The sequence below is a fragment of the Phaethon aethereus genome, assembly GCF_964289735.1.
Source record: "Phaethon aethereus genome assembly, chromosome: W".
In the NCBI taxonomy this organism is placed as follows: Eukaryota; Metazoa; Chordata; class Aves; order Phaethontiformes; family Phaethontidae; genus Phaethon; species Phaethon aethereus.
The window spans coordinates 31,883,616-31,898,302 of NC_138581.1; the positions used below are offsets into that span (position 1 = coordinate 31,883,616).

The 14,687-nt window shown below is 48.5% G+C and overlaps 1 protein-coding gene across 1 annotated transcript in view; it reads right to left on the bottom strand.

Moving 5' to 3' along the window:
• Positions 1-14,687, bottom strand: part of LOC309415052 (protein FAM219A-like) — a gene marked incomplete at both ends in the record, with an annotated part of 84,968 nt that overhangs the window by 7,409 nt on the left and 62,872 nt on the right. The window contains one exon of the mRNA XM_082012443.1: positions 13,101-13,203. Within this exon, the coding sequence (XP_081868569.1) occupies positions 13,101-13,203 (103 nt within the window). The remainder of the gene's footprint in view (positions 1-13,100; positions 13,204-14,687) is intronic.

Sequence of the window (14,687 nt, forward strand, 5' to 3'; positions counted from 1 at the left end):
TTTTGTAGATGTGCTACAAAAGCCCCACTCTACATTTAGTCCTGAATTTGAATCCCGATAAGGGATCTGGATAGAAAAGGGTGGTAGCTCTGCAGTACCAGCATGAGGCAGCACTGTCGGCAGGGAAGACACTCGGACCATAGTTCAGAGGAGAAGGATTATGGCCTCAGCTTTACTGCCTCCCTCCCATGTAATGTTGAACTAAGCAAGGTTCAGCTAGAACCTCTGTTCCCAAGCTGTAAAACGGTGGTTATACTTTTGGACCTGAGATAGGGTGTAAAGATTAAAAAAAAAACAACTTGGTGTCATACACTACTGAGGAACTATACAAATCTCAAAGGAAAGCACTTCAGTTGCAGTGTTGAGGTTCCTCAGCTCACATGTATTCCCATGGCAGGCAGGCTGCCCTGGACCTTCGGTGGGGTGAGCCTCTGAAAACTGAGACCTGCATAAAACCAAGAAAGCTGATAGAAAGGGGCAACTCAGAAGTGCAAAAGGCTGGTAGATAACATGGGGGCATGCAATGCTTGCTGCTAACGTGCAGGTAACATGGTGATCATGGTGATTCTTTAGAGGGGAACATATACTACCAGGGACTGTACGCAGAGAACAAAACACAAATCTTCTGGCTGGGTTAAACAGTAACGCTCTTTGAAATTAAAAAAAAAAAAAAGGAACTTTCAAATGGACAGTCATTGCCAAGCAAGGAAAAGAAAAAATAGGCACGTTTAATAATAAAATCCATAATAAAACATATGAGAAAAAGATTTAGAGGAGCAACCTAGAGAGAGCATAAAAAACTGCTAACAGAAATTTTCAAATGTGTTTGAAGTAGGAACTCGGTGGGGGGTAAGGAGGCCAATAAATAACTGATGGAAGTGTAAGAAGGACAACCAAGGCAGGGCAGGGTAGAAAGGCTGAATGGATTATTGGTACAGGTGTTCACTTCAGACATGGTCAGGGAGGTCCTCTCATGGCAGCCACTCTTTGCAGTCTGAAGAATGTTATCAAAGTTGTCAAAAGAGGAAATTTTAGAAAAAAACAGCTAAATAATCTGTGGCAAATGACCAGCCCAGATGGCATTCACACTGAGTTAAAGGAAACTAAAGAAGACATTTTATTAAACTTCTAAGGAGTATGTAAACTATTACTTAAAGCAGCCTCAGCACCAAAGGACTGCGTTATGGCAATTATGTCCATCTTAAGAGGGATCCTTGCACAGCCTGGGGAAACACATGTCACTAGGTTTGATTTCGGCATCAGGCAAGTCAGTAGAAACAAAGAACAGAATTTGCAGATGATGTCAGAGACGAATGAAAGATTCTAGGGGGGCAGGTCAGTAGGAGACAACACAATTAAAAAAGATTAATGAACCCAGATTTAGTGGTCAAGAAGATGAAGAAGTAGTTGTACTTAAGCAGTAAACCATGAAGACTGAGTTGTTCTTTTACTCTTGAAAAATGTAACTGTCATGAGATCAGCAGAATCCACAGTAACTAGGGTAGAGGTAAAGGTGGCAGGGGGAGATCGCGACCACCGACTCAGTTGAGGGACTATGCAAATTACCCCCTCCCCTTTCTAGGAGCATGCATGATAATTTAAATATGTGCAACCAATAATAATCACTGTGGCAATTACTAGCCAATGAATGTAAATTTGGGAGGTTCTCTATTGTTTTCGCTAATCGTGCAGTGGGATAAACATGTGGTGATTCCTTTGTGTGGTGTGCTAGCTTTGTGGAATACCACCTCGCACCCATATCTGTGCAAATATGCTATAAGTAAAATACCTCTACTCTGTGTGTATATTGGAGCGTTGCACATCAGGTATACGATCCCACTTTCGGGACAACACAGACACACAGATAAATATGAGAAAAGTCAATACAGCTTTTGTAGTGGGCATGCCTGACATCCGTGATTGATGGCGTCAATAAGCGCATAAATGTAGTGAGCTGGTCTGGACCTTGTGCTTGTGTTTGCAAAAGGCTTTTGATAAGATTCTTGCACCAAGGCCCTTAAGAAACGCCATTCTCATGAGATAAGAGAGATTTCATCCACAGGCTGGAACAAAGAGGTGCAATAAGTTGACAGTGGTCACAGCAGAGTGAAGGTATCAGCAGGCACTGACAAAGATCAGTGCTGTTTGACGCAGTGATCTTGGGAAAAGGGGTGAATAATGAAGTTATAAAGTTTGTCGATGGCACAAAATTACTCAGAATAATAAAAACTGAAGTTGACTGTGTAGAGCTGCAGAAGGAGCTCATGATACTGACTGAGCGATAAAATGGTTTTTGAACTTCAGAGTTGAAAAATACAATGTAGTGTACATGGGAAAAACTATTTTAACCATAAATACCCAGCAATGCTCTCTTAACTAGCTGATACATTTTAGGAAGGAAGCACTGGTGTCCTTGCTGTCATGAGCAAGCTCTTTACTTGTCGGATTCTCATCCTCTTCTAACCACGGGCTGTAAGACCCACAGCACCACTAACCCCAGCAACTTCCCAATTAGGGCATTCGTTTAAAGAGGGTCAATAACATTTAACTGGTCCCTATCACCCCGGCGGTGTCAGGTCTGAACCACGCTGGGGGCCAAGCTCGCGCCGGGGACACGCACCTATTTCCTACGCCGGGATGCCGGGAAACCCTCCCCTCTGGTGCAAGGTGCTGCCGCCTCCTCCCCAAACATCTTGGCAGGAGTCCAGCTAAGGAAACACCGTTGATTTTACCACGAGGTATTTACAACCCCATAAAAGAGCAGGAAATTAGGATGGCAAATTAAGGAGGAAATTATTTCTCTGCAAAACAGCTGCAGGGGGGAAAAAAGCCTCCGCATGCATGGTCCTGGCGCCGCTCCGCAACCCCCACAGGGGACCAGCCCTGCGAAAGGGACTTTGCAAACCGGAGATGGGGGATGAGCAAACCTGTCCCGGGGTTTTAATTTCCCTTGGAGGGGTCTGCAGCAGCACTGGAGTTCTCTGGAGGGCTTTTTGGAGCAATAAAGGGTGAAATCACCGGTCCAGCCGCTTGGCCCTGATGGGAGTGGGTGGGACAGGCGGGGGCATCCAGTGGCAGCGCCGGCATGGCGTGCACAGCTGCTCCCCGCACGCCCCGGCGCCCGTTGCAGATCAGAGACACCGATTCCTCCCCCAGCCCTGCAGAGCTGTTGGGATCACCCTGCAAGGACTCGACCTTGAGGAGAAGGAGCTGTGGCATTGAGAAGCTGGTAAACAGCTGGACACCTGCAGGGCTCAGCCTTGAGGAGAAGGAGCTGTGGTAAACAACTAAGAGGAAGCAAAGGAGCGCATGGACACCTGCAGGCAGTAAATCCTGACTGTGTGAGAGGCGCATGGACTGTGTGTGGTAACCAACCAGGACGCATTTTGTGGCTCGTGAGAGAGCTGTAACTGTATAAAAAGCAAGTACCTGTAGCAATAAACGTCTTTGGCTTGAATCCCTGCCAGAGTCCGTGCCTTAATACTCCACAAATGGCGCCCCGAATCAGGACTTGAATCGTGGTAAGAGAACGACCGGTGGAGTAGCCCAGCTGAACAAAGAAAGAAGCAGCAGGACAGAGAGCTGCAGTCCGGACAAATAATCACCAAAGAGGTGAGCAGCTGGGGATGTGAAGTAATGGGGTCGCAAATATCCTTGGAAGAAAAAGCAATCCTTTGTATTATAGTAAAGATTTTGAAGAAGAGGGGGATTACTTATGATGAAACAACGTTACGATTATTGTTAGCATTTTTGAAAAGCCAGGGGATAGCAGCAGACTCTGCAACAGTTTTTGAGCTAGATATACTTGGGAGAAAGCAGGGAAATTGGTGTTTGAGGCAGCCTCTAAAGGGGATCATACGGCTGCGAAAGTGTTAACAACCTGGAGATTAGTCAGAGACTCTATAAAGGCGATAAAATCAGAGCAGACAGCGGCGGCAGCAGCTGCTGCTGCCACAGCCCCGGGAGAGAAAGAAAGCCAAGCTGGGGACGATGAGAACGAGCGGCCTGAGCCCAGTGCCCCCCTGCTAACGCAACCAACGGAGGTGGCGAGTCCTTCTTGGCCCCCGCCTCCTGACCTGGAACATGAGCGCTGGTCGCCCGTGTTGCAACAGGAGGGGGCTGCCTGGGGCGATCCTTCCCCCAAGTCAAGATACGACCCTGCCCAACATTGGCAAAGTATGAGACAACAGGCCTTGGCAGAGGGGGAGGTGGAGATCGCCACTCGCATCGCATGCCCTGTTGTACCGCGACAAAATGGACCAAATACCTGGGAGCCGATGCGGTGGGAGATGGTCAAGGAGGTACGAAAGACAGTCATGCAGCACGGGCTGACTTCGCCTTTTGCACAAGGACTGTTAAACACTGTGCTGAGAGGGCAGCTGTTAACTCCCTTTGACATCAAGCAGCTGACGGACCTTATACTCACCCCTACACAGAGAGTACTTTTTATGTCCCAGACCTGTGTGACAGGGCAGCGGTAGGTAACCTGGGGTCGAGGGTATGCTTGTGTCTCAACAGGGGACAGAGCGAAGTGGGTACCGGCCAGGTTGGTACGGCCGGCAGTAAGACCAGAAGATCCTGTCACACATCCCATGGACACGGAGTCTGACTCCGACGTATCGCCAGCTGACACTTTCGCTCTTCTGTATGGGAAATGACGGCTCGTTGACCGTCTCAGCGGCACTCCCTGGACGCTCAAGAGCAGGAACTTCAATATGCCCTATTTGTAAAACGGTGTTGTGGGTTTGTTCTATGTTGTTGTAATTATCGTCATAAATATATCATTTCTTTTACAGGAAATCAAAGTGTATACCTGAACCAGACACTCTCCCCACGGTGTATACAGTGCAACAGAGTTGGGAGGATAGAGAATTTTGGGTATATTCGATATTTTTGTTGTAACACAGAACGATATATCAGGCAAAGATAATGGGGAGGGGTAGCAAAACCATGGTGCCGGAGTTGCTTGGGCTGATAGCTGTGAGCAGTGTCCATGTGGTCTTTACAGCAAATACGTTTGTGTCGCTTTTACAAAGCGCGGTTAATCACACTAATATCACCAACTGTTGGGTTTGTGGGACCGCGGAGCAAATCCAGGGCCCGTTGTTGGGCATTCCTCTGAGCAATTGGATGGAGAAAAATCCCTATGAGCTGTTTAATACAAGTTATCAGTGCAAACACCACTTTGTACCATATCAAGATCAACACTATGCTCTGACATTAATCAATATAACAGTAGTGTATGTTAATTATACGGCTGAAAATGGTATGAGCCTGGGAAAGTTTAATCAGACCGAGGGAAACTGGACAGCCATTGCACTGAAGGTATCTCACAGCAGCAACAGCAACAGCGCTTCGAATTATTCACAGGGACGTAAGGCGCAGCAATGGGCAGACTATTTTTGGGGAAGGAGCACCACCAATAGCGGTCTTGCAATAAATGCCACCTGTAACTTACCGGAGGGGTTATGGTGGCTGTGTGGAGATCACTTGGCCAGGAAACAGCTGCCCAGAAACTGGACAGGGGAATGCACCATGGGCCTCCTGGTTCCTAATTTGCGGCTGATTAGTCATACTGAAATTAGTGGTATCATTAGGGGCACATGGAAAACCTTTAGAGCTAAGCAAAGTGCAAATCCTTTGGTAAGATATAATACTGGTTTTCATAGCTTTGTGCGGGCGCTTTTTCCATCATTAGGAATAGTACAGTTAGAAAAGGCGATAGTTAATCTGTCAGCAGAAATGGAAATTATTGCTAATCGCACTGTAGATGCTATTTTAGGCTTGCAGCAAGAGATTCAATCTCTTAGAACTATAGTATGGCAAAACCATAAAACATTAGACATCCTCACTGCTCAAGCAGGTGGAGTCTGTACTCTGATAAACGAGACCTGTTGTGCTTATGTGGATAATGCCGGAAAAATACTCACAGACGTTAATGATATTTGGCGGCATGCCAAGGTATTACATGCCGTGGCGTCTGACGACACCTCTTGGGTTGACAAGTTATTGAATGGCTGGAGCATAACAAGATGGCTAAAGTCTTTGTGTAAAACGGCATTATTAACATTGGCCATCTTTTGTTGTATTTTGTTAATTGTTCCTTGTTTGCTTTCATGTCTGCGCACCATGCTTCAGCGAATGATCCATTAGGTTTTGTTTATAGACAAACAAAAAGGGGGAGATGTTGGGATCACCCTGCAAGGACTCAACCTTGAGGAGAAGGAGCTGTGGCATTGAGAAGCTGGTAAACAGCTGGACACCTGCAGGGCTCAGCCTTGAGGAGAAGGAGCTGTGGTAAACAACTAAGAGGAAGCAAAGGAGCGCGTGGACACCTGCAGGCAGTAAATCCTGACTGTGTGAGAGGCGCGTGGACTGTGTGTGGTAACCAACCAGGACGCATTTTGTGGCTCGTGAGAGAGCTGTAACTGTATAAAAAGCAAGTACCTGTAGCAATAAATGTCTTTGGCTTGAATCCCCGCCAGAGTCCGTGCCTTAATACTCCACACAGAGCCACCCGTAAAGATCCCCCCGAATACCGCACCGGATCACCTCGGGGCCCTCGGTTTATCCTCGCGGCGCACAAGCCACCCCCAGGCGACTGTGGGCGGCACAGACCCCCAAGCCAAGGCAGCGGCTCTGCCTTAGCAGGACAGGGACAGCCGGGGGGACCCGGCGCCTCCTCTCTGGGAGACACCCACCTTCGCCGTCCCCGCTGAGGTTGCAGCAGCGACAGACAATCTGCCCAACCCGAGGGGCTCAGGGACGGGATGCAGGGGTGGGGTGGGATGATGGTGTCTCTGCGCCTCCTGCAAAGCGACAGCTGTCCGCCGTTGGGGATGCCACAAGACACGGCAGCAAATTCCCTGTAGCATCTGGCTGTCGGATATGGACAGCCCCAGCCGGGAGGCAGCTCATCCCGCCGGGGGGCATGGTGCCGGTACTTATCCGTCCATCGCCTCCCGGGAATCCGCGCCTGTCCCCCGGCTCCGCCGCAGATGGATTTTTAAGCACATAAACAACAAGCGCTGCTATGTCTCCACATCCCCGGCAGCTTCGTCCTCTCCATCGCGCGGGGGTGTTTCTTGGAGCTGGCTGCGCTCCAAGCAGCATGTGTCCGCGGGCAGGAGGAGGGGACCCAGTGCGTCACCGGCGTGTTTTCTCAGGCACCGTGACGTAAGCATGTGCAACCAACCCTCTGGCCGGGGCGTGCCGAGGCAGCGGGGGCCTGGCCAAGAGGCAGCTGCCGCAGGCATCGCAGTGGTGCGAAGGGCACGAGCTTCGCCGAGCCTCGGCTCCCGAGTCGCGGGATTCGGGCTGGCGTCTCGCCTCCCTGCCAGGGGGAGCAGGAAGGGACGGCGAAGGCTTGTCCCCACCTGCATTCGCAGCCTCTCCAGAATCAGAAAGCAAAATAAAAAACAATCCAGGATTATTTTTTTCCTCCCCAAGTCTCGTGATTTTAAGCAGAGTCGTGATTTAACAGAGTAACGAGGCTGCCTTGAGCAAAAGGAAACAAGCAGCCCCGCTGATGCCGGCTGGTTCATAAACCAGGATTAAACAGCACTGAGCACCCAGAGGATGAACCCCAAATCCGGGGGGGGGGCACACGAATACGGAGCTCATCTGCAAAGCGCAGATGTCCTACAGCCCCTGGGGGAGCAGGAGGCAGCCTGGCCCTGAAGCCGCGGTCCATGGGGTAACCCAGAGCCCAGCAGCCAGCTCCTCGGCACCTGCCGGGGCCAGCGGTTCTCGGAGAGGCATCCTCTAAAACCACCCAGCTCATGCCCAACTGCGGCGAAAGCAAAACATCAAATACAAGCGGATCCACGTGCCAGCACGCTGGGATGATATAAATCTCTGACAAAAAAAAAGAAACGAGAGTGATAACTACAATTTCATCGCTCCCACCAAGGGAGCCAGCATCAGACAGGGATGTGGCCCAGCATGGCTGATCCAGCGGGCGGGCGTACAAAACCCCAGCATGAGGCATCAGTCCATGAACAACTTATTTCGCTTGCCACATATGATGTATAAGATACACAGTTAGCCATTAAAGATTTCGGCATCTTTGCCGCTGTCTTTTTGGTCCCACAGCCCAATTCCTGCCTGGTACAAGACGTGCTTCATCTACCACCCTATCATCCCAACAGCCTCTCTCCTCAATGCTCCCGCAGGTGTTAATCTCACTCCTGCTCATCTCCATCCTCCGAGACAAACCGCCCGACAGCGGGACCCAGCGCCCCGTTTCGCCCCCCCCCAATCCTCTCTTAATAGAGCCTATTCAGTGCTTTGGGAGCGCTCAGCATTTCAGATGCTGAGGCAGGCTGAAACCTGAGCCCACCCCAACACCCAAGTGCTACAACGCGACACAGGGAAGAAATAGGAAGAAACTTAAGCATAGCCCTCTGGCACAGCCCCTGTGATTTTCCAGCCATTGAGTCACCATGAAACTCCAGGTACTGGCAGCTCCAGAGAGCGGCGGATGGCTCACGGAGCCGGGCTGCTGACTCGGGACCACAAATTTCCATCTGTATCCAACAGTGCCAGCGATGCTGGACACCCTTGGGCCAAACAGTATGGCACTGACTGAGTGTATCACATCCCCTATCATGCTCCAGCCTCTGGGAAAATTTAATGATATAATAGACTGCTAAAAACTACACTGAGAGCAATGGGTGCTGAGACATTCAAGCACTGGGATACACATTTAGCTGAAGCCACTTGGCTAGTTAACACTAGAGGATCTGCCAGTCGACCTGGCCCTGCCCAATCAAAACCCCTGCGCACTGTAGAAGGAGAGAAGATCCCCGTAGTACATATAAGGAAATACTTGGGAAAAACAGTCTGGGTTATTCCTTCCTCAGGAAAGGGTAAACTTACTCGTGGGATTGTTTTTGCTCAGGGACCTGGGTGCACTTGGTGGGTAATGCAGAAGGATAGGGGAGTCCAATGTGTACCTCAAGGTGATTTAATTCTGGGTGAAAATAATCCATGATTTCAGTTGTATGATGTCAGTGTTACATGATGCTGTATGTCACCACTGCTGTGACTGCTGTATATCAAAGGTATTATAGCAGGAACCTCTTGCTGCCAAGTTAGAGGCAAGAGGAGGAATTCATTGCAATGTTAAACCCTATGGCCTAGTCCAAAGGGGCCAGGGGTGGAGATTGTAATGGAAGTACCTCTAAATTGTTGTAACCCATGATTTGAGTTGCATGTTATAGGAATTACTATAGCAGAAGCAGGAAGCACCTGAACCACGGAGGAAAAGCCTCACAACAAGCAGTGCAAGTGCAGCAGTGTCCCAACCTGAGTTGCCTTGGTGCCCGATAACTCTATGCAACACACCACCTCTCCTGTGACCACACTAAGAGGTGGAGACCAAAGTCATGGACTAAATGAACTCAGTGGACATTTGTGGACATTTTACAGACATTTCACAGGGGTGGTCCATAGACTAAGGGAATGATATCTGTGTATTATATCAAAGGATGGGAAGGGGGGTGGTGGTTAATGAGGTTGTATTGGATAGTGTAGGACCTGAGCATGATGCAAATGATATGGAATAAGGGGTGGAGAATGTGCTGGTTTTGTCTGGGATAGAGTTAATTGTCTTCATAGTAGCTAGTATGGGGCTATGTTTTGGATTTGTGCTGGAAACAGCGTTGATAATATAGAGATGTTTTCGTTATTGCTGAGCAGTGCTTACACAGAGTCAAGGCCTTTTCTGCTTCTCACACCGCCCTGCCAGCGAGTAGGCTGGGGATGCACAAGAAGCTGGGAGGGAGCTGTCGTGGTTTAGCCTCAGCTGGCAACTAAGCACCACACAGCCGCTCGCTCACTCCCCCTCCCACAGTGGGACGGGGGAGAGAATTAGGAAAAACCTCGTGGGTTGAGATAAACACGGTTTAATAGGACAGAAAGAAAGAAGGGAACAATAATGATAATACCAACAAAGGAATGTACAAGAACAAGTGAGGCCCAATACAGAAATTGCTCACCACCCCGTGATCGACAGCCCGTCCCCGAGCAGCGATTTCCGCCCCCCCGGCCAACTCCACTTTATGTACTGGGCATGACGTCGTATGGTAGGGAATATCTCTTTGGCCAGTCTGGGTCAGCTGTCCCGGCTGTGTCCCCTCCCAGCTCCCCATGCACCCCCAGCCTGCTTGCTGGCAGGCCAGCACAAGAAGCTGGACTGTCCTTGACGGCTCAGCAACAACCCAAAACATCAGCACATTATCAACAGTTCCTCATCCCAAATCCAAAACACAGTCTCACACTAGCTTCTGTGAGGAAAACCAGCTCTATCCTGGCTGAAACCAGGACAGGAGCATAGCCAGGACAGCTGACCCCAACTGGCCAAAGGGATATTCCATACCATAAGACGTCATGCTCAGCATATAAGGCTGGGGGAAGAAGAAGGAAGGGGTGGTCGTTCAGAGTTATGGTGTGTGTCTTCCCAAGTAACTGTTATGCGTGATGGAGCCCTGCTTTCCTGGAGATGGCTGAACACCTGTGTGCTGATGGGAAGTAGTGAATGAATCCCTTGCTTTGCTTACGTTTGCAGCTTTTGCTTTACCTATTAAACTGTTTTTATTTCAGCCCATGAGTTTTCTCACTTTTACTCTTCTGATTCTCTCCCCCATCCCCCGGGGGAGGGAATGAGTGAGCGGCTGTGTGGTTCTTAGTTGCTGGATGGGGATAAAGTATGACATATGTTATGCCAAAATATTAGTTTAGGTTATCCTACAATATCTGTCTGTGTGGAAGTGATGCGGATGGTGTTGTAGGGTCTGCCTGTGCTCACAGTGAGTATGCCAGCATCACCCCAACCTTGTTCACATTTTATTTGCCCTTAGGGAGACTGAGCATGTTATGGATTCAGATCCTTTTACCTCTAAGGCTGTCTGTGCCCCTGCCCCAGGAGAAGACCGAATAGTGAAGGCAACCTGGTACTAGAGGCTGGATGTCAGAAATTCATACAGATAATACAGAAGAACAGAAGTCTTGGGGAAGGAGGAGGAGGTGGAGTAGAGACTAGGAGAGGCAATGGGGTTTGTCTGAATGAAGGAAAACATGTTTGATGAGGTGAAGAGCAGAACTGTTAAAAAAATGGAAATGGCTTTAAGCTTATTCTCCTCCTGCAGAGACCAGAGGAAGCCAACAGGTCAGACTTACTTAAAGAACTACCATAACCTGGACATTTTGCAGTGTATCCCACTGGAGTATCTCCCATTGTACTGCAGCCATTATCTTGTGAAAGGAGCTGCTTGAACAAGCTTGTGGCATTTCTGCCTTCCCGGGGTTGCCCTGTCTGTGGCAAAACAGATCAAACCATTCTGAGGTATTACTAGGGCTGTGCTTGTGGTGCTGCTTGGTTCCCAGAAAGCCAAGGGAGCTGGGAGATGAAAAGACATGGGCCAGTGAGACCCTGTGCCAGACACTTCCCAGCCATATGGGAACAATGGAGCTTGGCTACATCTGCTATTAAAGCAATGGATGCAAACCTCTGTTTTGCAGATACCAAGGGATGCTTCTAAAAGCTGTGTGAAAAGTAACTAAGAAAAGCAAGTCTACTGCCAGCAGGCTTTGCTTGGCTGTGGAGGCATCCACATGTCCTCTGAACAGTGCTCAGGTGTCCACAAATAGAATAAAATTGAGCTGGCTGTTGGAAAGCTTTTGTCACTGCTCTGCCCTTCCCCACCTAAATCACTCTTCTTTCCATCAGCAGCTTGGAAACAGCAGCCTCTCCAAGGAGAAGTCACTAATCGTACAGGTAGGCACCTGTACTTATCCCATCTTCTTTCCCTTAGCATCTTCCTCCACTAATTTCAGTGTTTCTAAATTTCTCAAGCAGCAAATCTGCTATCATTCCTCTTGGGAAGCTAGCGTGCAGCCTATTGCCAAAAGAAACCAAGTTTTTCCAGCTTGTATTTGGAAGACAAGGAGAAGCATGGAAAAGCCATCTGAGAGCATTTGCTGAATTTCTTGCTGACACTAAGGGCCTGGCTCCTTTATATGGTCTCAACAACCAAACACAGAGCAGTGAGCAATGCTGTGTATTTCAACAACATTGCAGGGGCTTACAAATAAAACTTGACAAAGTCCTGGCATGATTTATGACTACTATTGTGGGTTTTGGGAATTAATGTGAACAAAGAACCTCATCTGTCAGATGTGTTGCATAGAGAGGCTCTGACCTGCAGCTCCTGTTCTACTTAATATATGGTAATCCATGCAACTTTCTCATTCATCAATAAACATCCAGCATTTCATGCAGATTTTGTTGTCATTCTAAGTGAGGTCCTCCAATAAAAACTGCCACCTTTCTAGTAGCATGCAAAGCATGCAATCCCATGAACTTGGGGGGTTCCTTCCTCCTGAATGCAGGTAAGTGATACATTGGTGTACTGAATCTTGGAAAAAATAGAAATACTCTAAAAGAAAGTATTCAGCTAAGAACATCTTTTCTTTACAGCAGTTTGTAGCACTGTCTAATACTGTCATACAGGGATGTGCCAAAGCAGCTCCAGCAAAGTATGACCATGCTGTTCAAAGTGCAGAGGAGGATAGCAAAGCACAGAGAGATGGATTATTCACAAGCCTTTGTTAAGTCAATCAGTATGGGGAAGGGGTCATCATCAAAAAGGAACAGGGGAACTACTGGGATAAAAGCAGCCAAGGCAGAACTAAGCTCTAAACCAGATTGCATTACATGAAGCAGCATCGTACACTCTCCTGCTGGCGGGATTATGTGTTATGTGAGGTTACCCAGAACATGCAAGACAGCCATATCAAACCCCCACTTTTGACCAGGCTGGGCTGCCTCTGCCTCCTTCAGGCTGCACTGTCACCAGTCCTGAGCCCAGCTGGGGCCTCAGCCCCAGTCCTCAGCCCACCCTGAGTCCCTGCATCTCCCCAGGAGATGGGATGCAACACAGCACAGTGTCTGGGCCTGCCAGCTCTGGGAAGGGCCATCACTGCTCTCACAGCGCGTTTGGCAGTAGGCGAATAGCAATGAACATCATCCTTGCCCATCCTAAGGTCATTAGGGATTGCATCTTAGAGCACAGCTAAGTGCTTTTCCAGTCCTTTACCTTGTTCGTGCCATCACATTGTTCTTCTTGGGCTGCTGATTAACTGGGCTTCCCATGTTGCCATTCTTCAGGGAGCCCTTCCAAGCCAGCTCCCTCTGCTTCTCTGCATATGGGATACAAAGGGGAAAAGCAAAATTAGGGCAACAGCCTGGCTGGCCACCATACGGCTGCAGAAACCTGGATTTGATAGCAGCAAAAGGTATAGCAGAATTAATAGCTCTCCATCTCCCAAGCAGGGACACTGCAAAGGCTGGACAAGCTGTGTCCCATTGCCTCCAAGGTTACCAGGGGCTAAAGCTAGCATATCCTGACTCGCGGCAGCTTGTTGACAACACCACACTAAGATGGTCATGGAGCTTCTGGATGAGAACCAGCTGGGGCAGAGAAAGGGCAGAGACCTTGCCTCTATCTGCACCTGGTTGCTGCATGGACTCTAAGACCGTGCTTTGTGCTGGGCAAGGGAATTTATCCTTTTACTTTTCTCCTCCTACTGAGGCTGCCACTGAGGGGCCCAGTGGGGATAGAAAAGTATTATCTCCATCAAAGCAGCACCACCATTTAATGTTAGTCCAGCCTAGCTTGACACCAAAAGCCTGTGTTATTACCGTTTCCCTGGACAGCAACTCAACAGACTAACACACCCCACAGCAGAAAATGTTGCTGCCTCCCTGCTTCTCTTCCTGGCAACCTGTGATGTCCCCTGTGTGCCTTTCTCTTTTATCTCACATTGATTCTTGGGAGCTTGCTTCCTTTATTTAAAAAAAAGTGAAACATTTTGCAGCTGTATTTTTAAATAGTATATTGTTTGCCTAAATTTTCAGAGCTTGTTCTACTTGTTGCTGAAATGTACCTTAAAACTTGGACAGTACATGGAGCTTTCTTTGTGTATTCAGTGCAAGAGGGGATTTAAATTAGCTTCTCATTTAGGAGAGACTCTCAATAACTTCTTACCACAGGATCACAACTAGAATTCAGGTCCAAAAGCTAAGCCTTCCACAGGTATGCAGTGTTTGTCCTGTATTAATACATCCCTGCCTCCAGTAGGGATAGGAGCCCATGTATGATGTGTTATCATATAAACTGACATTCAGTTTTATGATTCAAAGTCCTTCCTTGTTTCTTGTGGGAAATCAATTGGGTTGAGTTAGCAATTATCCACAGAAGTTGAGCTAACTGCCACAATCTCATCCTGCAAAGCCAGGCAAGGCTTGTAGGGAAAAGCCGAGCATGGGGCCAGTAAGGCAGGAAAGGGCCTGTGTTGGGATCACTCTGTATGGCTCGACCTTAAGAAGGAGCTGTGGCATTGAGAAGCTGGTAAACAGCTGGATATCTGCACGGCTCGGCCTTGAGGAGAAGGAGCTGTGGTAAACACCTAAGAGGAAGCAAAGGAGCGCATGGACACCTGCAGGCAGCGAATCCTGACTGTGTGAGAGGCGCATGGACAGCGCGTGATATTTTGTATATAGCCAATTGCAATAATGTGTGTAACAAGCTGTAACCAATCATGAGTGTGTGCGCAGTGGCTAAGCAAAAATTATGATATATATTGGATTCAGACAAGACAATAAACGGCTTCGGAATATAACT